At 41.4% G+C, this 25248-nt stretch overlaps 3 protein-coding genes across 3 annotated transcripts; all 3 read right to left on the bottom strand.

Annotated features, from left to right (window-relative positions):
* Positions 1-823: 823 nt before the first annotated feature.
* Positions 824-10997, bottom strand: akap8l (A kinase (PRKA) anchor protein 8-like). The gene is made up of 13 exons (XM_030423861.1): positions 10846-10997; positions 9927-9983; positions 9262-9487; positions 6714-7323; positions 6063-6177; positions 5919-5968; positions 4680-4710; positions 4430-4535; positions 3983-4124; positions 3277-3382; positions 3051-3181; positions 2505-2600; positions 824-2115 (listed from the first exon to the last, which is right to left on the bottom strand). Exons 1-13 carry the CDS (start codon positions 10868-10870, stop codon positions 1597-1599), a joined length of 2214 nt encoding a protein of 737 aa, XP_030279721.1. The 5' UTR covers positions 10871-10997; the 3' UTR covers positions 824-1596.
* A 1448-nt stretch (positions 10998-12445) lies between these two features.
* LOC115578740 (uncharacterized) lies at positions 12446-18569 on the bottom strand. Its single transcript, XM_030411858.1, has 10 exons — positions 18513-18569; positions 17985-18287; positions 17677-17910; positions 16582-16686; positions 16277-16492; positions 15017-15337; positions 14218-14472; positions 13331-13415; positions 13160-13214; positions 12446-13075 (listed from the first exon to the last, which is right to left on the bottom strand). Exons 1-10 carry the CDS (start codon positions 18565-18567, stop codon positions 12986-12988), a joined length of 1719 nt encoding a protein of 572 aa, XP_030267718.1. The 5' UTR covers positions 18568-18569; the 3' UTR covers positions 12446-12985.
* Positions 18570-19803: 1234 nt separating this feature from the next.
* On the bottom strand, positions 19804-24834 carry LOC115578746 (uncharacterized). The gene is made up of 10 exons (XM_030411871.1): positions 24665-24834; positions 24261-24575; positions 23259-23492; positions 23034-23138; positions 21973-22188; positions 21538-21870; positions 20433-20678; positions 20179-20272; positions 20007-20057; positions 19804-19917 (listed from the first exon to the last, which is right to left on the bottom strand). The coding sequence occupies exons 1-10, from the start codon at positions 24717-24719 to the stop codon at positions 19878-19880; spliced, it is 1689 nt and encodes a 562-aa protein (XP_030267731.1). The 5' UTR covers positions 24720-24834; the 3' UTR covers positions 19804-19877.
* Between the last annotated feature and the right edge of the window lie 414 nt (positions 24835-25248).

Raw genomic sequence — 25248 nt, 5'->3', positions numbered from 1 at the left:
GTCAATAAAGCCCGTCTTTACTTTGCAGCCTTCCTATTAGTTTCCATTGTTATTTTTTTATTACTGCTGACACTCTTTACAGAAAGCAGAAAAAAAAATGTTGCTGATGAATACACACTGCTCAAAATTAGATAGGAATATTGGCATATTTTATTGTTTCACTTGATTGTTTAATCTGAATTTTTATTTTGTGTTGTGTGAATAATTTTGGTCCACAAAAAAAATGCAAAACATTTAATTGGACTTTCATTGCATATCCATGCACATGCATGTATAAACCCATATCCCCAAATTCTTAACTAACCTCAGTTAATATTTACGCACATAAAACCAGTGTTGTACAAAGTATCCAGGGGTGATACATGAGCAGAAGTAAAGATATTAAATATGTGTTTAAATTGTACTTTTTTCACCCACACAAATAGTACTTGAGATTAAGTTTTAAAGAATCTGATATTAAATTTACTTGAAGGTGCACGATGTAGTTTTGGAGAAGGAATTTTAATCAGAAGGGAAATATCTGGCTCTATGCATGAACCAACTGAATAAACAGATGGTCTTGTTTTCAGGACTGAGTAAACTTAATAAATAAAATGGCCTTAAAAGACAAACCAATTTCATTCTTATATCTGGCGGACCCTGCCACCTTTCTAAGTTCAAACTGTTTTTAAACATAATGAGAGTGTTTAGTTATAATTCAGCCAAGCTCTGAACTTCTGTCTTTTGTCATTTAGACAGTGACTTTATCATTGGTGGTCAGTCAAACTACAGTTTTAACTCTTCTTACACTGACTTTAATCAACACAAAACAACGAAACAGTGATTTATTCAACAAATTTATTTCATACTCAGTGAAACAAGACTGTTACATGACTGATATGAATATTTCATACTTATTCTACAGATAGTCCCCTTAATTACCCCAGCTGTAGAATAAAAGCCCACCAACTTTCAGACTTTACCAAAGGGTTGGAAAATCATCCATTCACCATCAACACTGGCAATGGACTGATGCACTGATAAGTACACAATATCTCTCAACTTAACAATACTTAAGATTTCTTAAACAATTGTGAACAAATTCATCTAAACCAAGAATACTTTGAACAAAGGCACAAGAAATAAAGTATCAAGAGGAATAGTTTTAATTTTTTCTAAATTGTGGGAAATACTGAATTGCTGCCTTGCAGACTTTTAATGAGAAGATCGATATCGCTCATGTCTGCAATAAGAATGGAGCTGGAGCACGGAGGTGATTAGCTTGGCATTAAGACTACAAACAGACTCTCTCCAAAGTTCAAAAATAAGTCCATCAAAACCTCCAAAGACAGGTCATAAGACAGTTACTTAGTGCAACTACTTTTTAACAGTTTTCACATGTAGCTCTTGGCAAGAAAGATCACAAAATGCTATTCCTTTAACAAAAAAATTAAATTATACAAACTCAGTCATTTAACAGTAAAAATGGTGGGAGCAAGTATGGACATTTCTTAGTTTGCCTGAAAATGAAAAAGGGGTTCATGGGACTGTGGGGGTCACTGACTGGTCCGGACAGATGTTATGGATGAGGTGTCACACACACGGGGGGTGCAAAAGTCATTCATCATTCTTGTCTTCCTCCTCAGCCTCTGCTACCTCCACTCCCTCCTCCTCCTCCTCCTCCTCATCCAGCTCAGCCTGTAATCCCTCTTCGTTGATCTCATCACGCACCACATATCCCTCTTCTTCCTCCTCCTCTTCTCCAACTTCAAAACCTTCCTCCTCTTCATGATTCTCCTGCTCCTCCTCCTCTCCCTCCATGCCTGGCTCCTCCTCCATCTTCTCCTCCTCTGATGCTGCTACCGCTTCTGCTTCTGCTGCTGCTTCACCCTCTACTGCCTCCTGGCCTGTCTCTCCCTCAGCCACTGGCTCATCCTTGACTGGTGCATCTGCGTCTGCGTCTGCATCTGCATCTGCATCTGCATCTGCGTCTGCGTCTGCATCTGCATCTGCGTCTGCATTCGCGTCCGTCTGGTTGTCTGCCGTCTCACTGGTCAACTCCAGCTCAGACACGTCCATCACCATGGAGTCCTCTGGATCCTGGTCGTCTTGGTTACCAGTGAATGGGTTTTCACCCTGACAATAAAGAGAACATTTCTAAGTACATTTGTCTGTTTTTGTTTTAAATGATCAGTTGGAGTAAAATCGGCTAGATTTAAGTCTCTACATATGAATGTCTCAGACGGTTCTTTGCACAAAAAGCTCATCTCTACTTGTCACTTGATGATCCCTTGAAACATTAACAACCCCAAATAAAAAAAAAATACAATCATGCGGGTCACAAACTGTTGAACCTCCTATCCGACCCGATTCATACTTGTGAACGACTGAGGATGACTTTCAAAGATGGTGCGTTTACTGGTCTCACTTGTACTGTGGTTACACACATGCAATTACAACGTGACCACAGACTCTGTTCCTTCGATTTGCAAAGCCCAAGGTTAGATACAAAACAGTGTACATACCTTGAGGTAGCTCTCCAGCTTCTTGCCAATGAGTTTGTGGTTGAGGATGCTGCGAGCAACTGAAAGACTGGCCCTCTTCGACTGCTCCATTATACCCTTGAGAGACAGAAACACAGAGAGAGAGAACGGTTTCAGGTCAAACACAGGACAGAGTGCAAAACAGCCAACAACCAACCATCGTTATTGGAAGTCATCCAGCATTGGACACATGGTGATGTTGTAATAAGTCAGGTTTTTATCCCGACAGCATTAAATTACAACGCGTCTTCATTTTAACAGAAAGAATCACAGCTGACGAGCCACTGTTTAATGTAGGGCTCAACATTTTAAGGAATATCTGACGGCAATTAGTTTTTTAACCAGTGATGCACTTTAAACTCCAAATGTTTACACATCCAGGCCTGGATGTCTCAAACAACATTACTTGGTGCCAAACACACTCAAAACATGTATTTAGAAAAAAAAACATGGCAGGTTGCTTGTACTGCTGAGGAGGGTTCTCATGTCAGTGCATTTAGTTTTATATTTCTGGGTTATCTGCCATACCTTGCGGTTGTAGTTATGGTCAGGGGACTTTATGTGCTTCTGTATCAGGTGGGGCTGCATGGGAATGAAAAGGTCACACGCTGCGCAGTGGGCGGCTTCCACCTTCCTCATGAAGTGCTCCATGCCAAGATCTTCACAAGGAAAAGAGCAGGAACAGCGATAAGCGATCACTAAGACAAGATTAACTCTTTTCTTACTACACACACCTGTTGCGGCTGCTTCTTACCCCTGGTGAGGTCCTGTTCTTTGTACATCTGGCAGATGGCAGCGCTGTGGTTCTCCAACTGGCTAACCCTCTGATCTGTCTTCTTGAACTTGTTCTGCAAATATTCCTAAAAAAAAGCAAAACCATAACGTTTTTATTGGTTCACACTTTATGCAACAAATGTTTCATTAGTAACTATGGCGACCCTGCTGCGCTTGTAAAAATAAACACAACCTCTAAATTTCACACATGAACTGTTAAAACCAGTTTTGCCTGTGTGGGCAGCTCTTGTCTCCTTCAATCTGAGGAGTTATATTGTTTGCTTTTGCAGTAAAAAAAGACAAAAATGGAAAATATCATGCAATTTATACAATAACCTGGAAAGAAAACTACCATTGTGAACATGTTCTTATTTCTTTTAAGACTCAAAAGCAAGGCTGCACGATATTAACAAGAAAGGAACAAATAAACAAAGATTATAGTGAAATTGAATCAGATTTGTCCTTGAAATTCAAGACTTTGGTAAAGCCCCGTTACATAAAGAACTACACTCTTATTTCAGTGCGTTAACAATGAGCACACCCATTGAGATTTAACCCCAAATTATAAAATACAAAGTGTCCAAAAGCATACGACTGACAGTTTGCGTTTTCTTGATTTCATATTCCACTGACAGAACACATATCCCATGCATCTATAGACTGAATGTCCAAGTGTGATAAGTCACCTGTAGGAAGTCTGTAGTGGGCTTGGACAGTTGGCCTGAAAGGAACTTAAAGTGGTCCTTGTGGAAGCGACTCTCAAGGTGAGTTTCCATTTCTTCCTTGTAGAACGAACGGAACTTGCACACAGAGCAGGCAAACATCACCCTGAAAAGAAAAACGCACATTAGAAAGAAGCACTGTGCAACATCAGTGTATGAAACACAATCTGATAATAAATAATCCAAATAACTGCTGCAAGATTGAAGAACCCCGTGGGGAAAATAGGGAATTGTGGTGCTGCTATTACATATAAAACTAACTTGATTACTCCGTTAGAGCTCAGTTACAATGAAATGCACCGTGGAACACTTTAAAACAAAAGGCAATAAAGTGCTCTGACAAACATTAAGAAAGCAAGACAGAGAGATGAGATGTTGCAGTAAATCTTGATCTGGGTAATCTCCTCTCACCTTTCCAGGAAGCCCCTCCTCTTCCTCATTTTTGGGTGCTTGTCCTGACCTTGGGTTGGCGTCTGTTTGCCCTGTGGACTTTTCTTCTCATCCTGTTTGGGTGACACTAAACACAAGCACAGAAGAAAATGTTAGGTATGCTAAGATTTTCATGGGAGGATAATAGTGAGGTAGACTTACAAAGCAGTGTGTTATGAAAGGAGAAAAAAGAAATAAGAAATTAGAGAAGAGCAACTGTATTTAAGCTTACCTTTATCTCCATCTGCAGCAGGTTTCGTCTCCTGTAAAAGAAAGTATCCAATTACTTGCGTTATTGAGAAAAGGGTGCTCAACTTTTCTTAAATTTTCTTGGGGACTAAAAATTGTGTTATATTTCTTTCTTATTTGGTTTTAACAAAATATTCCAATCAACTATGAAAAACAGGTGATGCTTGGATACGTCTGTCCAAGCGTAATGACATGACTAACTCCAGCTTAGACCTGAAACAGAGTCAACACGTTTTCTGCCATTAAAGCTGGTGGTTGGTTTAATATTATATTTTAGACGCATTTTTTTTTTATATATTTGTAAAAAAATCTTATCACAGGTTTCTTATAATTACTATCCACTCATTTTATTTGGCCTGTGTGACATGACTCGATGGCCCACCTTTCTGTACCTGTGTGCATTCTCCCCGTGGTAGTCAAACATGAATTGAAAAGTTTCCCAAGCTAACAATGCTAGCTTGAAATCGGTGAGAATAAAAAAAGCCATGTTAGTAGTTCGCGTTAATGTTGTTTAAGGTGGAAAACCTTTTTGAGCTGAGGTACGTTCAAGATAGCTGTTTTGTTTGCATTTATGTCATTGAGGCATTTAACAGACTTCTTATTTATGCATTTATGAAACTAGTAATTCTAAGAGATTGTTAAACATAGCAAACATCTCCCAGCTGGCCAGTGAGAGCCACGGGGCAGTCAATGTAGCGGAGCAGTGTGCATGTTTGATTTGGAAGAGTGGCATTGGCGGGAGGCCTGAAGAGAGGGGGTGGGATTTTTTTTTTCAGTTAGATATTTCCAAATTTAGCTTGCTCTTGCTGGTTTCTACAATCACATCAATCCCAGCATAAACCTTGGCTACCATTTAAGTTGGCACCTCTGTTGGACGTAATCATCGTGACTGTGCCTGTCAAATCTGTGCAAAGCAACGACTGAAAATGAAAAACGCCCTTTTACAGGAAAACACACAACAGTATTTATTTCAGCCTTCTCTGTCAGCGAGTCTTTTAGACAACTGCTGCAGTTACAGAACAATATGATGTCACCCTTACTTGCATTTCCATTTAAATAACACTCATTGAATACATTTGAGGAGATAGTGCTGTTTGATTAAATCAAGTGGTTTATTCATGGGGAAAGAGATAATGTAGCCAAATATGGGCACAAATAAGACGTCATAGGCCAGATAAAAAAGAAAATCAAGAGTTCCTGCCAATGAGCTCGATATACTTACAGCAGCATCAGGCTTCGTTTCACTGCTGTCGCCATTCTTCTCTGCTTGTTCTATGGAAACAGAACACAATCAAATCAGACCAAGACAGACATAGAAATGTTGTCCCCCCCCCCCCCACTGACAACAAAGAATTTGTTTAAGTACCTTGGGTAGCTTCTGAACCTGAACTTTCAGTCTTGTTCATCTTTGACTCTGGCTCATCACCTGCAGTTGGTGTTTGCTTTCTCTTCTTCTGGACATCACGTTGTGGTTTCACCTGCTACAGTCCACAAAATCAATTTGCACTCAAACACATTTTCTGACAAAAACACGAGAACTTAACATGTGAGTGAACTTTAAACTTAATGCTTATTATCCTCCTTCTCTGGGCGTATACTCATCAGTAGTGTAAGCCTCATCTTAAGACTACCCAGGACTGGGGCAAAAGAAAAAGAAATCAAAATAAAATCCACGGTGTGAAACCATTCAACAACCCGACAGGTAAAAAAAAAAAAAAAGAGACAAAGACAAAGAGCTGGGCAGGGAGGGTTGTCACTTGCCATTACTGTAGAAAAAGGGCAGTTCCAGGTGGCATTTCTGACCACATCAAATAAGGGCTGGGCGGAGTAAGAGGGGCAAGATATGTGTATGATGTGTTGGGGAATATTTGTCACAAACTGCTATAAATGGCACATAGCAGGCACTAGCACTTAAGGCTGACTTGCCAGTTGGCTGAAAACACAAAAGGAGGGAATCAGAAAGGGCTAAACGTGTGCCCAGTGTCTGAGGAGGTCTTATTTGGCTGGAGGTACTTACTTTGTTGAGGGGTCTCTTTCGGCCTCGCTGGCGGCCAGCCCGTGGGCCCCCTCCAAAATGCCTCCCAGGAAAGTCGTGAGGCCCTTGAATGGAACCCTGATGGAAGCCCCCACTCTCAGGGTACATGCGGTTGGACAGGAGGGATGGGAGCTTGCCTCTACCACCTCCTGGAGAGTGGCCGCGGTGGGACTGGCCACCACTACCACTTCCCCGCCCACCTCCGCCTAATGGAGTGGGGTCAGACCTGCGGCTTCCAAAACCTCCTCCAGCTCCTCGGCCCCCGGTACTTCCACCCCTTCTGGGGGAACGTCGGCCGGCTCCAGCCCATCCTCCACCTCCACCTCCAGAACCTCCTCCCTGGGCACTGCTGAAGGAGTCCCTGATATTCTGTCGCATCTTAGCGACTCCATAGGAAGAGGAGGGGCTGTCAAAGCCTCCTCCTCCCCCTAGCCCAATTCCCCCTCCGAAGCCCGAGCCTCCTCGCTGACCCAGCAGCATGTTGTCCCCACGGCCATCGCCATAACCATAGCTACTGCCGCCAGATCTGTAGAGATCTCGGGAGGAGGTGAGAGCGGAGGAGCGCGAGTCGAATGACTCGTACTGGTCATACCTGTGGGAGGGAGGGAGAGGGTTGATAGAGAAGAGCAGAGAGCAGGGGAGGCAGGGAGGGCAGTCAGGATTGGATTTCTCCACCTGCTTTTCCTTCTCCTCCATGGTCTCGCTTTCTCCTTTCATTTTTTCTTGTCACTCCCAGCTTTATTTCAGAAACCACATTAGATCAGAAATGAATGATCCAAAACAAGTTTACACCCCGCGTGTGGTCTTTTATAAATCATGATTTTTTCTTATCATTTTAAGTTATTACAGAATCTCTTCCAACCACATTCTCTGTTGGAGGTCAAACAGTGTTCTGCAGATTAGAAGAAATGCAGTTTCTTGGGCTGTGAAACCTGAGACATGAGCGTGGTCCATCGGAACCAGTGATGTCTTGAGACAGACGCAAGAGGTGAAACATCTTGGGATGTGACTGAATTATGGTAAATACTTTAGAAAGGGGATGAAACATAAATTGGGCCTTTTTTCATTGAGTGTTTTTTGCAGATACCACAGGCAGCCTTCAATTAACAGTTTGGCTTGAAGGTAATATCAAGCTTACACCTGCAAACTCATCTCTCTTGCATAACCTAAAGCCAGAACACAGGGTTAGGTCACATGGAGGATGAGAGAAACAAAGTGGTATGAACAAATAAAACAAGTCAAGACAAAGGCAACGTTCAGCGAGTGTTGGGTAAAGATGGACTGGCTTCATGCGCAAGGATGTCGATCTGTTACGAATGGAAAAGTCGGTCTACGCCTCCAATGAGTGGCCATGCATTTTCACGACGCCTTGGGCTTTGAAGAATCACAACAACATTTTCTTCCCAGCAATTGGACAAACCACAACATGGCAAATGGGCACAAATGAAAGCTTCCTCGGATGCTGGGGCATTCAAATGCAGCCGGTGAGCAACTCACACCCTTTTCATCAAACAGGACATAAAGGCATACTCATATCCACCAATGCCGAGTGTAGGTGCAAGTTAATGCCACAGCAGGCTAAAAAAAAACTGTCCAACTCACTCTAGCAACCTGACAAGTCTAAAACAAATACTGAGTTTCCAACCACGTGGACATACGCTATACTCTTTGTTTACATGTACTTTACAGAACCATCTACTACTATTCAAGACATGTTTGACTTTAAATCACCTTTAGCATGCAAAGGCCTGAGCATCTTTTATATCACACGAAAATATGAATCAACATTTACAGCAATACCTTTTGAGAGGACTCTAAATACAACATTTAATTGGTTGGATATTATTCGGGCATACAGCTACTTTATCAACCAATGTTCTCAACCAACTACATGCCACAAATAAGATGTTGTGTTACTAGGGGTGTCACGATTTCAATTCCAACTTGAAAACTGATCTAAAATGAGTTTTGTATTTAAGTTATCGAAATCAAAAGCATGATCGGTAATTCTGCAAGTATTTTCCCCCTTTCCACCCAAACCTAGCTGTACAAACAAACACTGGTGACCTGCAGCTGCACAGATCGTTCTCGTCTGAATAACTGGGTGTATTTTATCTAGAGATGCAGTTATCTGTTTGGGAAGAGTGTTTACCTGAGACAGATTTGAGAAACCTGACCAGGTGAAGAACTAAATTTCAATCTTTTGGTTTATTTGTTGAATTCCTGAAGGGTGGTATTTTTGTTGAACCCTCAAATCTTTATTTTGGTTAACAGTATTTTTACAATATAATCCAGATGTGATAAACAAAAGGCATAGTCTTCAGGGTTGAGAAAAAAAAGTTTAAACTGAAACAAACTATGACCTTACAATTAAAAATAACAATTTGGATTGGGGATTTGGAGAATTGTGACACCCCTACTATTTCTTTTTGAATGAAAGGACGTTACTAGTAAATGTAGCACTTGCACTGACATGGACGTGTGGATGTTGTATCTGACTGATGAATTGTAAAAGATATAACGTTATTACCTGTCACCCCGAGACCCTTTTCCAGCCTCCAACTGAGTGAGCATGTCCAGGCGCTGGTTAATCTTGGCAATGACTGCATCTGCATGTGTGCCTGTTGAGGACAACAGGGAACCTCCAGACAGACCTCTCTTCATGTGGCCGCCACCTCCTCCTCCTCCTCCATAGCCCCCGAGCCCGGACATCGAGTCCTTGTAACCTCCTCCATACAGGTCAAAACCACCAGAACCTGGTTAAGTGGGAAATTAAAAGATGTGAAACTTATCACTATCAGATCACTTACTAACTATAGTAACAGATCATAGTAAAACCAACACTTATTAAATCAACATCTGAAAGATTAAAAAAATTAGCAATTCATCTGCTCATAATAGAACAGAATTTATTAAGTGCTAATCTGCACAGTGACTGAAGAGAAAAGTGTCTGATCATCATCTCCCCAATGTTTATTTTCTTCTTTTGTCCCCTCACAGCAAGACCGTTTTATCCCTCTGTGCTTTAAATAGGCCCAAATTACTGTCACATGTTTAACTCAGTATCACTTAGCTCTGGTTTCACTTGAAATTACAACAACAACATTGTGCTGGCTGCAGCCCTGCAATAGAGCATAAAAGTGGGGTGTCATTTTATCATTGTGCAGTGCAGGAGAATATTCGGTCTTTCCTCACCTCTGCTGCCTGATCCTCCTCCTCCTCCTCCTCCTCCACCTCCCCAACTGGAGTAACCTACAAAAGGAGAGAATGCATTGGTACAAGCGGCCTGGGGTGTAACAGAAGCTGGTGTTCAAACTATTCAAACAGCCGATTTTGACCATTTTCCTCAGAAATAGCAAGAAGAGTCCATTGAACATGCAGGTTAATGATGAGTGAACGATTTCAAATGAGTGTTCAATTCTTCAATAGTAAGCTGGCTGGTATTTCTCCAACTTAAGATTCAGTCAGTGCATCTGTTCTACTGGCTACACTTGATGTTGATGCTAATTTCACAACTATGTTTGTTTGTGAAGGTAACGTTAATGTTCAACCGACGTAAGTTTTGGAAGCATATTTGTTGAGGCGGCCATTTTATTAACCTGCATTAAAAGTCTGCTAATGCCACGCTGCCTCCATTTTAACAGAATTGGGAAGCCAACTTATGCAAAGCATTTAACACGCCCTTTAACAACCGAAACAATGGGCCTCCCAGTGTGCTATGCTAGCATGTTAGCAATGGAAAAGCCTGGTGGCGAAACGGCTAACCCAGCTAGCTATAGTTCGTTGTTATTAGCAAACGGGCTTGACGTGCAATTACTTCTTTCTTAGTTTGCACTGAAATTACCTACACAGTATATATGATAACAAGGACAGTGTAGTCAACTACCTAACACTTACTAGTTGCAAGCTACAGCCGGCTATGCGTTACGGGGAAGCTAACGTTAGCTACCTGAACTAGCTAACAGCTAACACACTGGGCCTATGTTTCACGCTAATAAAGCATGTGGCTAAATTGGAATTTCTGACCATTAACGGAAGCCATGGTTACTGTATTTGCAGCATAGGTGAGGGTATAAAACATCAGTACGATGAGAAGTAGTTAGTGTATAGCTACCTGAACCGTAGCCTCTGCCGTCCATGGTTTATTAGGGCGCTGTTGAAACGATCCGATCGCAGAAAGCAGCGGTGGCTCCGGTGTTGTGTCGAGCTCTGTTTCCACTGCGAGCTCTGCCTCCCTCTAAGCCCCGCCCCCCTCCAGACAGCAACGGAAGTGCACGTTCACGAAAAAGCCCGCCTGTGGGACGCTGTGCTCGTGATCATGCCACTGATTTTCAATAAGATTTTTTGAGTATGGAAGCTCATTAATGCCATCAAAGACAAGAAAAATCAATAAATCAATAAATAGAAATTAAAAAAAAATTAAAATCCCTTGCTATGTCATAAATATTATTTTAAAAAAGTCAAAACTTTAGATAAAAAAATTATGATATTAAAAACAGTCCAAATTATATCCTCAAAGTAATTATTACAAGATATATAATCACAATCACGAAATAGAAAGTCCGAGTTATGACATTAATAATCATAATTACGGAATATTATGAAATAATGACATAAAAAGCTCTACATTCATAGCTGAAAGTCATGATTATAAGATAAGCAGTCAAAACCATGAGATTGAAAATTAAAAAGACATTTATCTAATATTCTAACTTTTTAAACTCATTATCATAACTTTTTTAATCTAAGAATTATGATTTATTATCTCACGATTTTGACTTTTTGTATAACTTTACTTTTTATCTCATAAGTATGACTTTTCGAAGGGATTCCTATTTTTCATTCCTGTTTTTATTCATCCATATTTTTGGCAGAAATGATTTTCCATAGAATAATTAGGTTACTGTTACTTACTTCTACCACAAAGGCCAAGTATCATATATTTATGAGTTTTCATTTTGAACATTGCAGACTGCTGGAACAATATGTCCTTGCTGACATAACTGATTTCATTGGACCATAAACACACCTTGTTGTATTGATAATATTTTTTATTTTTTGTGATATATATGATATATGATGTTTTTCACCACTGAGAAAAGGTACAAAAAAAAATTGTAGTCTTACAAAAACCTTCATGCATTTGTTTTTATTTACAATTTGTTCTTTGTCATTAAACTACTGCCTTTGTAACAGGGGGAATGCTTCCTGACAGCTGAAGATATGATTGTCAGTTCTTTCTGTTAATAGCCTTTTCAATCTAAACAATAAGCTAGTTAGTAAATTAGTTATTTGCTCTCTGGGAACACAGTGTACAAATCTAGCACTCTGGATTGAACGGTGTAGCAGAGGGTGTGTGTCATCCAGTCTAACACAAGCATGTGCTGTCATGCTGCCTTTTGTCTGTGGTATGTGTGTGTTTGTGAGTGTGTAAGTACTTAGTTTTAGGTGTTCTTTTTGACCATTATTGGTTCTTTTTGATCGGTAATGGACGGAAAAAGAAAGCCCAGTTTTTTGCGGGATCAGTTGTCAATAATACTTGAGCACTTCTAACTAAAAAACGCTTTTGGAGGTTCACATCTCAGCCTTTCTTCTGCCCCTCTTGGTACAGATAGTTGTCGTATATACAGTACAGTCAGTCTAACCTCACAGATGTCACAGCTTTAGTGGCCGAGAGTTAAAAAAAAAAAGTCAAAGAAAGAAATCACTGTTTGATTTAATATTAAAGTGTGTTTTTGAAACATTATGGTAAAAGAGATACAGGGGAGTAAGGTAGCAAGCAAGCACTGTACAAAGTCCTACTATATAAAAATATATGAAAACTTTAATTATATCAGAAAAAGACAAAACAAATTAGAATCACAAGATAAACACACCATTAAAACATATAAAATATAGCAAGAAAAATACATGATCATGACAAAAAAACAACCGCGAGGATTGTTTTTTCTAACGGTCGCAAGAGTGAGCAACAATTCTCTAATTTGTTTCACAGGAAGTTAATAAGATCATCTGACAAACATTGGCTTCAGGCCTTCATGACTGTGTTATTCAGCTGCGCTAGATAAGATCCTTGCGTCCGACCGCCGGTGTTTGCTGGAGCAGGGACTAGATATGAAAGGATAACTGTACATGTTTATGCTTTTTGTGACCTTCAGTTGCAGTGCTAAAAACACCTGTCTTGCCAATTTCAACCTAAATGAACATGACAGACGTTGTATCTGCACCCAACAGAGATAACGAACATCCTGATGTTACACAGCGTCTTCCTGCTGCTCCGCTGGTTTTGCCTGTGCTGCAGGATTCATGGCCGAGAGTCCGATGTTGTCGTACAGCGGATCCGTCTGAAAGGGCAGAGAAAGTAGATGATAGTAAAGTAAAAACACACACATACACACATTAAATTCTGTCTCAGGTTTTGTGCTCACCTCTTCAGGCACTTTGTCAGTGAGCTCAGCAGCGGGAGTCCCAGTTCTCTTCTTCCTGGATTTTGGTCATATTATACAAGTTAATACTGACTTACTGAGTCAGTGTAAGACTTTGAATATGAGAAATGGAAGTTGAAAATATGAAAACGTCAGACTTTTAGAATTTTTTACCTGATCGCCAGGTAGATGAGAAATAGAACAATCAGAGCTAACAGAGTCAGTTTGACTGCATTCATTATCAACACGGCTTCCAGAGCTGGAGAGAGCGAAGAAGAAACAGAGACTAACATTCTACAAAACAGTAAGACTCTTTTTTTAACTTTTCATTCAGTGTTTTACATCAATTCTTGTGCGCGTAAAAGCGCTTTAAAGTTAAAAAAGACCAACACCGACAGGAGCTCCTCCCTCCCACAGAAAACACTGCTCCTGAAACGCCTCGTCAGTCGTCCCGCCTTTACTTTTCCGTGACTTTGTGACATCACACTACGTCACCATGTCAATAGTTTGTAGAATTTATGCCAAGCGACTAGTTTGGCACCGCGCCGATGTTGTTAGCAGTGCTGGCTCAGGCGTGTGTGAGCTGACCAATCAGAGGAGGCTTGGTATTCTGCTGGGGGGGGGGGGGGGGCGCCTTAAAGGGACAGGAGCTTAAACAAAGTGTTTTCAAACAGAGGGGGAATTACAGAGCTGCAGTGGTGGACAGTATGAAAAAACTGACGCGTTTCTAGCATAACATAGATCCTTTGAAATCATTTTTGTGCAGTAGAACATAGATAAGTTTACAAATACATGTCATTAAAGTCAGATTAAAGCAACGAAATGTAACTTCCCGGAGAAAGATAGAGATATATATAAAGATATTTGACTCTTGCGTGACATCCGCAGGTTTTATTTGATCTGGGGATCAGACTTTACAATCAAATATCTTTTCTCCAGGAAGTTACATTCTGTTGATTCAAGAGCGGGTTAATGGTGAGATTCAAGTCACACAGTTCTAATAAGATTGAGGCCGTTCCAGTTGTTTAAAAACGTCACTGCTATTTTAAAGCCATACTCACGCAGCACAGTGAGAGTCCTTTCACTGGAGGTGACGTTTTGGGGGGCAGCGGCAGTACAAGAGTAGTTTCCCGCATGCTGTTTCCTGACTGGGTCCAGAACCAGGTGTTTGTTGTTCTGGTTCTCTGGCAGGTTCAGAGGTCGACTGTTGAAGGTCCAGGTGTAGTCTGTGTTCAGAGGACAGCTGGTGCTGCAGGTCAGTGTGACTCTCTGACCCTCTGTCACCACCGCAGAGGGAGTGAACGTCACCTGCACGCCTTGAAAGATACGGACATTGTTGAAGCTGTTGTGCATCTACATGTTCCTTACTCCACATGAAAACGACATACTCATTAAAACAGCTGATTATTTCAGAGAGAAAACAATATGCATGATGTATTCTGTAGAATTAAACAATATAAAAAGCACAATGCAAGCCCGTAGGCGCAACTTTGTCACGACACAAAGCGGAACATAAAGACACTAAAAGGTTCCAATCGTAAGAAAAGTTGATTTTTGAGCGTGTCAAGTACGGACGCTTGAAAAGTTGTGAATGAGACTCAAAAATCTGCTTTTCTCACAAACAGGACCTTCAAAATTACAATGCATCAAATATCAACCCTCAACATGTCTTTTTCAGAAACGTGCATCACCAGCATTTATCCTTGGAAGTGAATTGTGCTGAGGGGAATTTAAGATAAACTCGACTTTTGAGAACACTGTGCAAAAAAAACATTTCTGGAAGCGCACCACCATTAGATCACTTGTATGCACCGTATTGAAGTGTTATGCTGCGAATGTATATTCAAGCTGAAGTATTACCTGTGACGAATAAAGTCACTCCAAATAAACCAGACAGATCTCTATGACTCCATGCATGTATCAATATGTATTCTGCTGAGTCGTCCTTCGTCAGGTTGTTGATCGTCAGCCTGCGTTGTTCAGCGTGGACATGGAACCCCAGAGGACCGGCGTCCTTCTCCTTCAAGATTTCAGGCTTCTCATCACGTCTCTTTACTTTATTCCATGGTAGGGAACTAGATAATTTTGACTCCACACTTGACATGCTCACCGAGGAGCCTTCCAGTTTACAGCTTCTCCTGGTGTTGTAATTCACACTCTTGCAATCATTTTCACCAACACCTGAAATAAAGAAAGTATAAGGCAGTCTGGGATTTTAACCAGTCTCACCTTTTTTTTTTTTTTTTTGTATTCATATTTGAAATGTTCCCTTCTGTGGCACACTACACTGGAATGAATAAGTAGTAAAGGTTGACGAGCTTATTAACTATGAAGAAAAGACTCACAAAATGTTTTCTTACACAACTAAATGGGCAATTTTCATACCCATAGTTATTATTTATTCATAACAATAAACTGCTCACACTGTTTATAGTGACACAGTTTATATTTGTACATACAATGTATACTCAAGTTTATTTCTATTTCTTAACTTTTTATTATATTGTTTATTTTTTTACAATTTTATTATTGTTTATTGTTTTATTGAACTGTCATTTGGCTGCTGTGACACACAAGTTTGCGGGACTAATAGAGGAATTCTGATTCTGACCTCTACAAAATATGGAACAAAGATCGTTTTGAGAGCGAAATGCGGAAATGTTACATACTATGCAATAACTGGTGGACAAAGTTGATTTTCAAAACAATTTTAAGTCACAACAACAAGTTTTACATTCATTACATTGAAGGTTCAGAAATAATGTTAAGAATAACCTGAATCATGTGTTCTAGTCCAGTTTTGATATTTTACTTCTTGCTCACTACATGTATTTGCTAGCTGACGTTGCAGATCGCACGCTGCATCAGATTTTTGCATCAGATATTTAGATTAATTCATTTTATTGTGAAACTTAAGAAATTCTATTTGTCAAAAGAAAAAAAGGTTGAATATTGATCCAAAATTAGTTTTGATGCTTACCTACATTTATTCATCAGATACAACTGTTTTAACAAATTACTATAATATTTCATGTACAACTTTTGGGCGCTTTGTTTTCACGACACCCCCTTCGAGCACGCAGACTAATGATATGAACGGCTAATGATCTTTATGCTCACAGGCTTCCTCAGAGCGCAGATCTTCGTGGCCTTTCACAGCACAGCGGTAGCGCTGGAAAGACGGGCCGAAAACCGTGATATCCTGATTCTCACAGTGACCGTACGCCTCTCTGTTCCAGTACCACCTGAAGGCAGTGTGAGGGTCCGCCTCAGGACAGCTGGTGTTACAGGTCAATGTGATAAAGTCCTTCCCAGGAGTCTTCTGAGCACGTAGTTCTGTTGGGAGATGACAAAAACACGTCTCATCCATCACTGTGATGAATTTGATTGTGTTTGTACGTTTGTAAATGTTCTGGAAACTCCACCTGTTGGATACGTGATGGAGCAGGGCTCGTCCTCTGATTTCTGCGCGTAAGAGCACATTTTCCCTTTAGCGTAGGTCACCCTGAAGCAGCCTGATGTGACAGAATCTGGACAAAAAGAAGCAGAATTCAGTATTCTTCATTGTTCAACTTGACGTGGCATAAGATCTGTCCAGTTGAATGTTCTTAGAAGTAGGAGAATCGATAGAGGAACATAGTGAGTCACCTTCTCCTGCACGATATTATCAACACACTGGCACTAAATTGATATATTTATTTAAACATTCAAGCTCTCTCTATGAATTTCCCTGCCAGTTTGACTCACCAGAGTGACTTCATGACTTTTTGTAGTGGCACTTAATGAATGAGGGCAAAGTAAAGGGGAAGTTAACTCATTTGAAAGGAAAATGTTGGACTGTATGAAGTTTTAAGAGATTAAAAGCATGAATATCCCCCTCATATTTTGAATCAGCGATGCTGATGATCAGTCATAATGTCAAAACCATCCAAGATAGACTTATAATGAGCCATGCGATTGAGAGAGGACAGCGCGTGCTCCTGTAAAGGCCACAAAGGTCACCCTCGATTTTAAGAAAAATGTTTTTATCTGCACCGACATGGAGGAGCTCTGCACTACGCGCAGGTCTCTGATTGGTGGCGCTCGCTGTTATCGCGCAAACCACAGAGAGACCATGACTTCCCTCTCTGACAGGCTGCGTTTTGTCAGAGATGTGATCAAACAGGCGGGTTAAAGTCACTTGAAGGGAATCATTTGCAGTGGTTTATGGGATGAGTAGTCCTTCATTCTTTGCTCATGATTCATCCCGTAGTTGGTTTGTTTTTGTTTAAAACTCTTTAAATAGGGATTTTCTGAAACGTCTGCGGAACGAATGAACAATCACGCTGGAATGACGTTGCACGTGGACATGATGCAGTCAGTGTGCATACTGAAGCAAAAATGCAATTCTGCAAAACTGACACCGCAGTGCATGGAATGAAGATAAAATCCTGCTTTTTTACTTCCCCACCTTCACAAACACCATGATGTACATGTACAAGTCTGAACTGTAAAGCAAGAGGTTTTGTAAAGTCACTCACCCACTGAGACTTGAGGGGCTCTGAGATCCTCGTAGCCTTTGATAGCACAGGAGTATGTGACTGCTTCCTCACTGCTGACCAGCTGTTGGTACCAGGGAGACCAGTCCTCATAGAGAAACTCTCTGTTCTTGTACCAGATGTAGGCTGCAGGGTTTTCAGTCAGAGGACAGCTGCTGCTGCACATCAGTGTTACTGTGTGTCCCTCTGTGGAGGGAATCACCTTCACCTGCAGGTCTGAGATGATGAGGAAGAAAAGTAAGAATTCATGTCATGTCATTCTGTGAGTTATTTCTTCAGAGCCACTGTACCTGCAACACGGAGTTCAGTTCTGTGCTTCCAGCAGAGTTCTGGTTGGTCTGTGTTCTCTTTGCAGCAATACGTTTTAGAATCGGTCTCTCTCAGGTCTTTGATTGTTAGAGTGAAGTCACTCTCGTCCAACGTGTTGTACGTTACACGACTTTGGTCTGTGGAGAGCCTCCTCATGACGTAGCTGGAGTCGTTCTTGTGCACAGTGAACCACTTCATCCTGTGAGGGGGATCTTCAGCGGAGCAGAACAGATGCACTGATGAACCTCTCAAGGCACAGGTGGTGTTTTCTTCTCCCCGAAACCCTTTAACAGAAGACTTCATGAGCAAACATCCGGACAGATTTATGCCTTTGAATAATTGATGTTGGCATGATGAAACTGTGCAGTAAACGTATGAAATGTTAAAATCTCATTAGAGATAGTGTGATATGATGAAATGCAATGTTTTCTACAGTTAATAATCAGATCAACAACCTCACATGGTAACAGCTCAACATCGCGTGAGACGGGGAAAGCAGTAACTCCTACCTGAGGCGCGCAGGATGAAACCCAGCAGCACACATACAGCCACTGACGACGGCATGGCTGCTGCTGTCCTCCAGTTTTCTAATCAGTAAAACTGATTCAATAACAGAGTGTGCGTCCGTCTATTTAACAACAGTTTGTGTTAATACCGTGCATATACATTATAATACGCAACTCACCTCACCACCTTTTAACAGAGCGAAGGCTGAGGAGGATGGTTGGAGTAAAGATGGTGGATGCACAGCAGGCAGCTATGGCTAATTTTGAAATCTCTCTTCCTTCCTCTCTCTTAGCTGTTGAGTGACTGACACGTCTCTGAGAACGTTTACTTAAGGTCCTGCTTGTATAAATCTTGATGCCATTGGCAGGAAGCTCTGAAGTCACCGCTGTTATCTCCTCACGATCTTCAGTGTCATCGCTCCGCAGAGATCACCAGGACACTTTATGCAGAATTCACTTGAATTCAATAGCCAAATGTATTTATGTGTTTATTTATTTGTTTCACATGTATAGAAACCATTCAGCAAAACAAACCTGACAGTGAATCAATGACGCAGATGCTTACTGACCACAAAAAATGCCTCAAAATGATGAACATCTCGCTGTGGTTAACATTTAAACACGTGATTGCTCATCCACAGATCTAACCATCAAAAACAATGTACAGTATTCAGTCAACCCCAAGAAGTTCAAAAACATCGACAAGAAACTGAAGGTAAAAAAGAAAAATGGTTGACTGTGATTAGTTTTAGGACTTTGTCCAACCTTCTAATTTTTTGTTGCACCCCTTTCTGCACATCTCAAGGACTCTTCAGGTCTTGAGCGCTTCAACCGTTCTCTGCCAGAAGGGACCTAAACAAGTGTTCAGTTCCATTTGTAGATTAATACCAAGACGGACATTTCTCAGAGTCCTCCTGCCAGTGATGTGCACAAGGTGGGGGGTAGTGGCCCCCCCTAGTGGCCCAATTGTTGAAAAACGCACGCTAAAGTGCCCTCCTGGGAGCCAAAACGTGCGCTAAAGTGCCTTCTTGGGAGCCAAAAAAGTATGCCAAATTACCCCCTTGGCTGGTTAAAACATGATAAACTGCCCTCTTGGGAGCCAAAACACACGCTAAAGTGCCCTCTTGGGAGCCAAAACGCGTGCTAAAGTGCCCTCTTGGGAGCCAAAACACGCGCTAAAGTGCCCTCTATGGAGCCAAAACGCGTGCTAAAGTGCCCTCTTGGGAGCCAAAACACACACTAAAGTGCCCTCTATGGAGCCAAAACGCATGCTAAAGTGCCCTTCTTTTCGCCCCTGCCCTTCAAAAAGTCTGTGCACGCCACTGCCTCCTGCTGCTTTAGCTTTCCTCCATGCTGCATTCACAGGATTCAAGACCGGTAACGAGATGTCCTCCTTTGACGAGTCGATCTGCAGAGCATAGAAAACAGCGAAGATGAGGAAAAAACAGAGAAAAACACACACGTGGCTGTTTTTTAGATTCCAGATTCTGTGCTCACCTTCTTCTTCTGTCATCAGACCTGGCGGTGGAGGTCGGCGTCGTCTTCGTCCTGGATTTGTTTTGGACGGACAAATCCAAATGCAAATGACTATTGTGAACCCATGTAGCCAGTAAGAAGACGTCGATTACAGGAAGTACAGGTAAAGGCTCCTAAATAGAAAATGTTTTACCTCATCCACAGGTGGAAGAGTAGTAAAGGAATCGGGATCAGAAGCACAACTGTCAGTCTTACTGCGTTTATTATCACCATGGATTTCCCTCGAGCTGCAGAGAGATGGATGTCAGATCTGTGTTAGTGGTTGGACAAATAAAAAGGAGACAGGAGGTTGTGTGTGTGCTATTTCCTGTTGAAACACCCGAGTTGTTATTGCAAAAGTGCTTCTAATGTCTGTTAACGCCTAATAAAACAAAAGGCCATGCCCACCTCGAACTGTGAGAGTGCTTTCACGTGAGCTGATGTGGGTTTTGACAGCACAGGAGTAGTTTCCTGCATGCTGACTGCCGACTGGGTCCAGAACCAGCTGTTTGTTTTGGTTCTCTGGCAGGTTCAGAGGTCGACTGTTGAAGGTCCAGGTGTAGTTTGTGTTCAGAGGACAGCTGGTGCTGCAGGTCAGTGTGACTCTCTGACCCTCTGTCACCACCGCAGAGGGAGTGATCATCACCTTCAGACCTGAAAGACGGTTTGATAGCTTACTCAGTGTAAAAGAGATGTCACTGGAAGTTTGAAACTTTTCTGTGTCATTTGACCAAACTGACCCACATCACGTACACATTATAATAAGAGATGTCCCCAGTTGGTCTTAATAATCAGCATCTATTCCAATTTATAAGACAACAGACATTCACAGTTGATCACATCATCATATCAGAATTAACTCTTCAGACAGGACTTTCATTCAGGAGATCAGTGTTCATGTCCCGGGTGAAACCGAAAGCTAACACTGACTTACTTTCACTTTTGTTTTAAGCTTACTGACTCAACATCACAGACTTTTCTCAACCCGAACTGTGATGATTTTATAAACCGAGCCAGGTAAAGTTTGGTGCCTAAATCTTACCAGTTCAGTTATTTGCAATCATTTCACTGGACACACTCACCGTCAGCGAGTGCTGCTTGGTTAAAGCAAATGTTCAGTAAAGTAATTAGGCTGTTCGGGGAGAACACATAAACACAAATAATCAAATGTCTTGCTAGTGATGCGATGCCATGGCAACGTGTTGAGGGGAAACACGTCTTGGAATAGTAAATTAGCCTAATGGACACACTAATGTGATACAAATGATCTAATCATCATTATCTAATCATGTTAATTTTGTTTTTATATCTGTATAAAAGCAGAAGTGTATTGGACTATTTCTTGGCTGAGAATTGTTGTCAAGCGACCAGCGAGGAGACTCCGCGAAGTCCAAGATATAATCTGGCACATAATCCACCGTTTTCACTAACCTGGCACCTGTGTTGGACGGTGAATATGTGCTGAACATGCAGCACGTCCTTTTATTAAAAATATAATAGTCTGAAGATGTACCTGTGACAACCAAAGTCACTCCCGGCAAATCAGCCTTTTTTTGTTTTCCACCTCGTCGGAGGCTGAATCTGTATTCTGCCGAGTCATTCTTCTTCAGGTTTCTAATTATCAGGACGTGGCGGTTCTTCACGTGGTCGCGATATTCCACGCGACCCGCAGCCTCAATCAGCTCTCCGTCTTCATCCTTCCCACTTATTTTATACCATAGTTTGGATTTTGGCGGCTGGTTGTCAGGATGCGAGTATTTACTTGCAATCATCACGGACAAGCCTTGCAGAGCGCAGATTCTCCTGCTGACATAATCCACACTCCAACAGTTCTTATCATCAAGACCTGAAATATAGATTAAAAAAACCTCATAAATTCACGTCGAAGCTTAAATAAAGATATCTGACTTTTTGCATGAATATAACTGTCAGATTGGTTCATGCTTACAGATGCCATCAGACAGCAGATCCTCGTGGTCTTTTACAGCACAGGAGAATCTTGGATCGGAGAAAGTGTTCACTGAAAAATGTTGAGCCTCAATGTACCTGTACAGGTTTCCATCTCTGTACCACCTGTAGGCAGTTTGGGGGTCAATCAGAGGACAGCTGGTGCTGCAGATCAGTGTGACATAGCTCTCTGTTGGAGTCTGTCGAATGTGCACATCTGTTAGAAAACAATAAGTCTATTTTTATAACATGTTAAACTGTACGACGAAATGAATCTGTGACTCCGAAAGGCATAGACCATATTTACATGTCGGCCATATTTCTCTGTAGGAATACAGCTCAGGGTGGGAAGCTCAAATCTTTCAGGTTGAAAGTCGTTTAAACATTTTTAATTTCAGCACTTCTTATTATTATTGATAAGCAGCAGAAAAGACAATGGAGAGTGAAACGCTGGAGGGACATCGGTCCATATTTCAAAGTAAAACGACATATTCAATAACCACTTAGCTTCGTGAGACAACAGCTAACGCTATCCTTCAACTACCTCCTAGCTAACATTACTGTTTGATAGTGTTACATGACACATTAAATGTATATTCTTTGTTTTTTTAATAGTTAATTTTCGCCTTTGGTATCGTATCATAAGGTGATGTGTGCTAGGACGTGGCTGCTATCGTTAGCTGTTGTCAAACAATCAAGAAGTAATGAAATGACAATGATGCGTAAGGCATCAATTTATCCTAAAATGTCAACATACACCTTGTACGCATTTATTTAAGCCATGGAGTGAAATGCACTGCATGTAATCAAATGGTAATGTTAGCTAGGAAGTGGTTGAATGGGTTTTCAGATATCTTGCACTAGCTTGAAATGCGGCCATCAGTGGGGAAGTGGTGAGATGTTAACAATTTGTAAGAGTTCCCACGTTTACATGACACAGCAGCACAACATTTGAGCTTCCTGCCCTGAGTATGATGTCAGAGGAGAATGGCCGCCCAGTGAATTTGTTCTGTCAGGGTGTGAGAGGAGTTGTTTGTTTGTGGAGGTTTGCAGAAACTACACCTGTTGGATATGTGATGGAGCAGGGCTCATCCACTGATGTCTGCTTATAAGAACACATTCTCCCTTTAGCATAGGTCACACTGAAGCAGGCTGATGTGACAGAATCTGGACAAAAATACATGTGAGACGCAGCGACTTTAGTTCAAAAGGTTTATAATTTAAGGCTCCAGGGTATGATTGACAAAGGTTTTCTAACATGATAAGGAGTTACTGGTTGTCACTCACCCACTGAGACTTGAGGGGCTCTGAGATCCTCGTAGCCTTTGATAGCACAGGAGTATGTGACTGCTTCCTCACTGCTGACCAGCTGTTGGTACCAGGGAGACCAGTCCTCATAGAGAAACTCTCTGTTCTTGTACCAGATGTAGGCTGCAGGGTTTTCAGTCAGAGGACAGCTGCTGCTGCACATCAGTGTTACTGTGTGTCCCTCTGTGGAGGGAATCACCTTCACCTGCAGGTCTGAGACGATGAGGAGGAAAAGAATAAAAGATGCTTCACGAAAGGGGGTTTGTTCATATATCATTCAGAACCTGATTTATATCACATTTTATTCCTAGAAACTTGAAGAAAATAGCTTTTTTTCATGGCTGATAAAAACAGATGTCCAAAATGAACGTCAACTAGGTGAAGCAAGTATTCATTGACTGTTTCAGATGATCTTGAAAATAAATCCAAATTTCTGCATTTTTACGACATCATGCCTCATTCAGAAATTCAGAAAATGTGTAATAAAAAAAGTAATTGTTTTAATGAACCCAGTTCACTATGTTTTACAGACCATCTTCTTGAGATCCTTCCTCAGACTGAAGAGTCTCCACTTCTGTAGCACTTACATAAACTTACCAACTTTTGCCAAAGGTTTGTTCACATATCAATCAAAGCCTGATTTCTATCACATTTCATTTCTGAAAACATGGTGAAAATAGTTATATTTTTATTGCTGTTGACAGTATTGTCTGATTTATGGAGTGATATAAAGAGATATCCTAAACCCCCTCTGTGAATTTAATATGTCAGCTGAACGAAACAAGAAATCCGACCCCGACTTTCTCCCCCCGTTCAGATTTCTGTATCCAAATGTTTTAATTTCCAAATAGATAATGCTTCATTTCGATGACGTATAATCCAAAAAACAATTGTCTTGATGTAAGTAATCAGCTGGAGGAGTTTCATTATGATGGCTGTCAGTTGTTCACCTGAGATGAAGATGAATATCTGCCACTGTACCTGCAACATGGAGCTGAACTCTTCCGGGCCGCGAGTTTTCTGTCCTCTCTCCTGAATTCTCTCTGCAGAAGTAAACATCCTCATCACTCTCAGTGAGATCTCTGATGGTTAGAGTGAAGTTGCTCCCTTCAGACGTGTTGTACGTCACACGTTCACCATGAGCAGAGATCTCCTTCTGGTCGACTTGGTAGTCGACCTGCTCCTCGGTGTACCAGACCTTGACCGAGGTGTGTTTTCCAGCAGAGCAGGGCAGATCCACCCACGAGCCTTTCAAGGCACAGATGCTGTTCGCTCGTCCCCAGAGACCTTCATCAGCTAAACATTTTTTTAATCGGTCTGTGGTTAAATATTATGTGTAACACTTAATCTGTGAATTCATCATTATTAAAGAACAACAGTCGTACCTGAGATGTAGAGGATCAACCACATGAGCGTACATCTAACTTCTGTCGACAACATGGCTGTTTCGTAGTCACTCAGCTTCTGATCTTGAAATCAACCGCAGTCTACATATAATAAAGTCTGAGGAGGACGGAACGGACCACTGAACATGCAGAACTTCCTCTTGATGTCATTGTTATAATTAGGTACCGCAAACGTCTTGTCCACACAGAGCTGCAAAGGTGACAACGATGTGTGTTAACGGACGGTTTGCTGTTGAAAGGTGTCAAACCCGTGAAGAGGAAGCAGCAAACACTCCTGTGTGTGTTCATGTAACACAGCAACGCCTTGATACTGATGTCATGATGTATTTGTCGAAGCGAGATGACGAGACTAATCAAAATACTTTCAGAATCACAGCATCTACGTTGAGAGAGGTAAATGTGTGACATAACAGCATCATGAAGAAGCACCGCACGGCTGCAGAAATGCCACGGCCTACAACTCTGACATGTGTTGGGTAAGGACCCCCCCAAAACGGTTCACACATTGAGATGCTTCTTGGCCGAAACCAGTGACTTCCTGCAGCCGCTGCTGGTTGCCGGGG

This window comes from Sparus aurata, chromosome 1, assembly GCF_900880675.1.
Source record: "Sparus aurata chromosome 1, fSpaAur1.1, whole genome shotgun sequence".
Lineage (NCBI taxonomy): Eukaryota > Metazoa > Chordata > Actinopteri > Spariformes > Sparidae > Sparus > Sparus aurata.
Note: the sequence above shows the minus strand (reverse complement) of the source record. Positions and strands in the feature narration are given on the sequence as shown.

What these genes read in the sequence shown, in the direction of transcription:
- akap8l (XM_030423861.1), bottom strand. Translation starts at nt 10,870, where the DNA reads ATGGACGGCAGAGGCTACGGTTCAG. An exon ending in GAAAGAGACCCCTCAACAAA is followed by an intron (nt 6,178 to 6,713) that starts GTAAGTACCTCC and finishes TGTGGACTGTAG; the next exon opens with CAGGTGAAACCACAACGTGA. An exon ending in ACCATAACTACAACCGCAAG is followed by an intron (nt 2,601 to 3,050) that starts GTATGGCAGATA and finishes CTGTCTCTCAAG; the next exon opens with GGTATAATGGAGCAGTCGAA.
- LOC115578740 (XM_030411858.1), bottom strand. Translation starts at nt 18,567, where the DNA reads ATGCCGTCGTCAGTGGCTGTATGTGTGCTGCTGGGTTTCATCCTGCGC. An exon ending in AACTGAACTCCGTGTTGCAG is followed by an intron (nt 17,911 to 17,984) that starts GTACAGTGGCTC and finishes TCATCATCTCAG; the next exon opens with ACCTGCAGGTGAAGGTGATT. An exon ending in AGCCCCTCAAGTCTCAGTGG is followed by an intron (nt 16,687 to 17,676) that starts GTGAGTGACTTT and finishes CTTTTTGTCCAG; the next exon opens with ATTCTGTCACATCAGGCTGC.
- LOC115578746 (XM_030411871.1), bottom strand. Translation starts at nt 24,719, where the DNA reads ATGTTGTCGACAGAAGTTAGATGTACGCTCATGTGGTTGATCCTCTAC. An exon ending in CTCCATCACATATCCAACAG is followed by an intron (nt 22,189 to 23,033) that starts GTGTAGTTTCTG and finishes GTTTTCTAACAG; the next exon opens with ATGTGCACATTCGACAGACT. An exon ending in CTCTTCCACCTGTGGATGAG is followed by an intron (nt 20,058 to 20,178) that starts GTAAAACATTTT and finishes AAACAAATCCAG; the next exon opens with GACGAAGACGACGCCGACCT.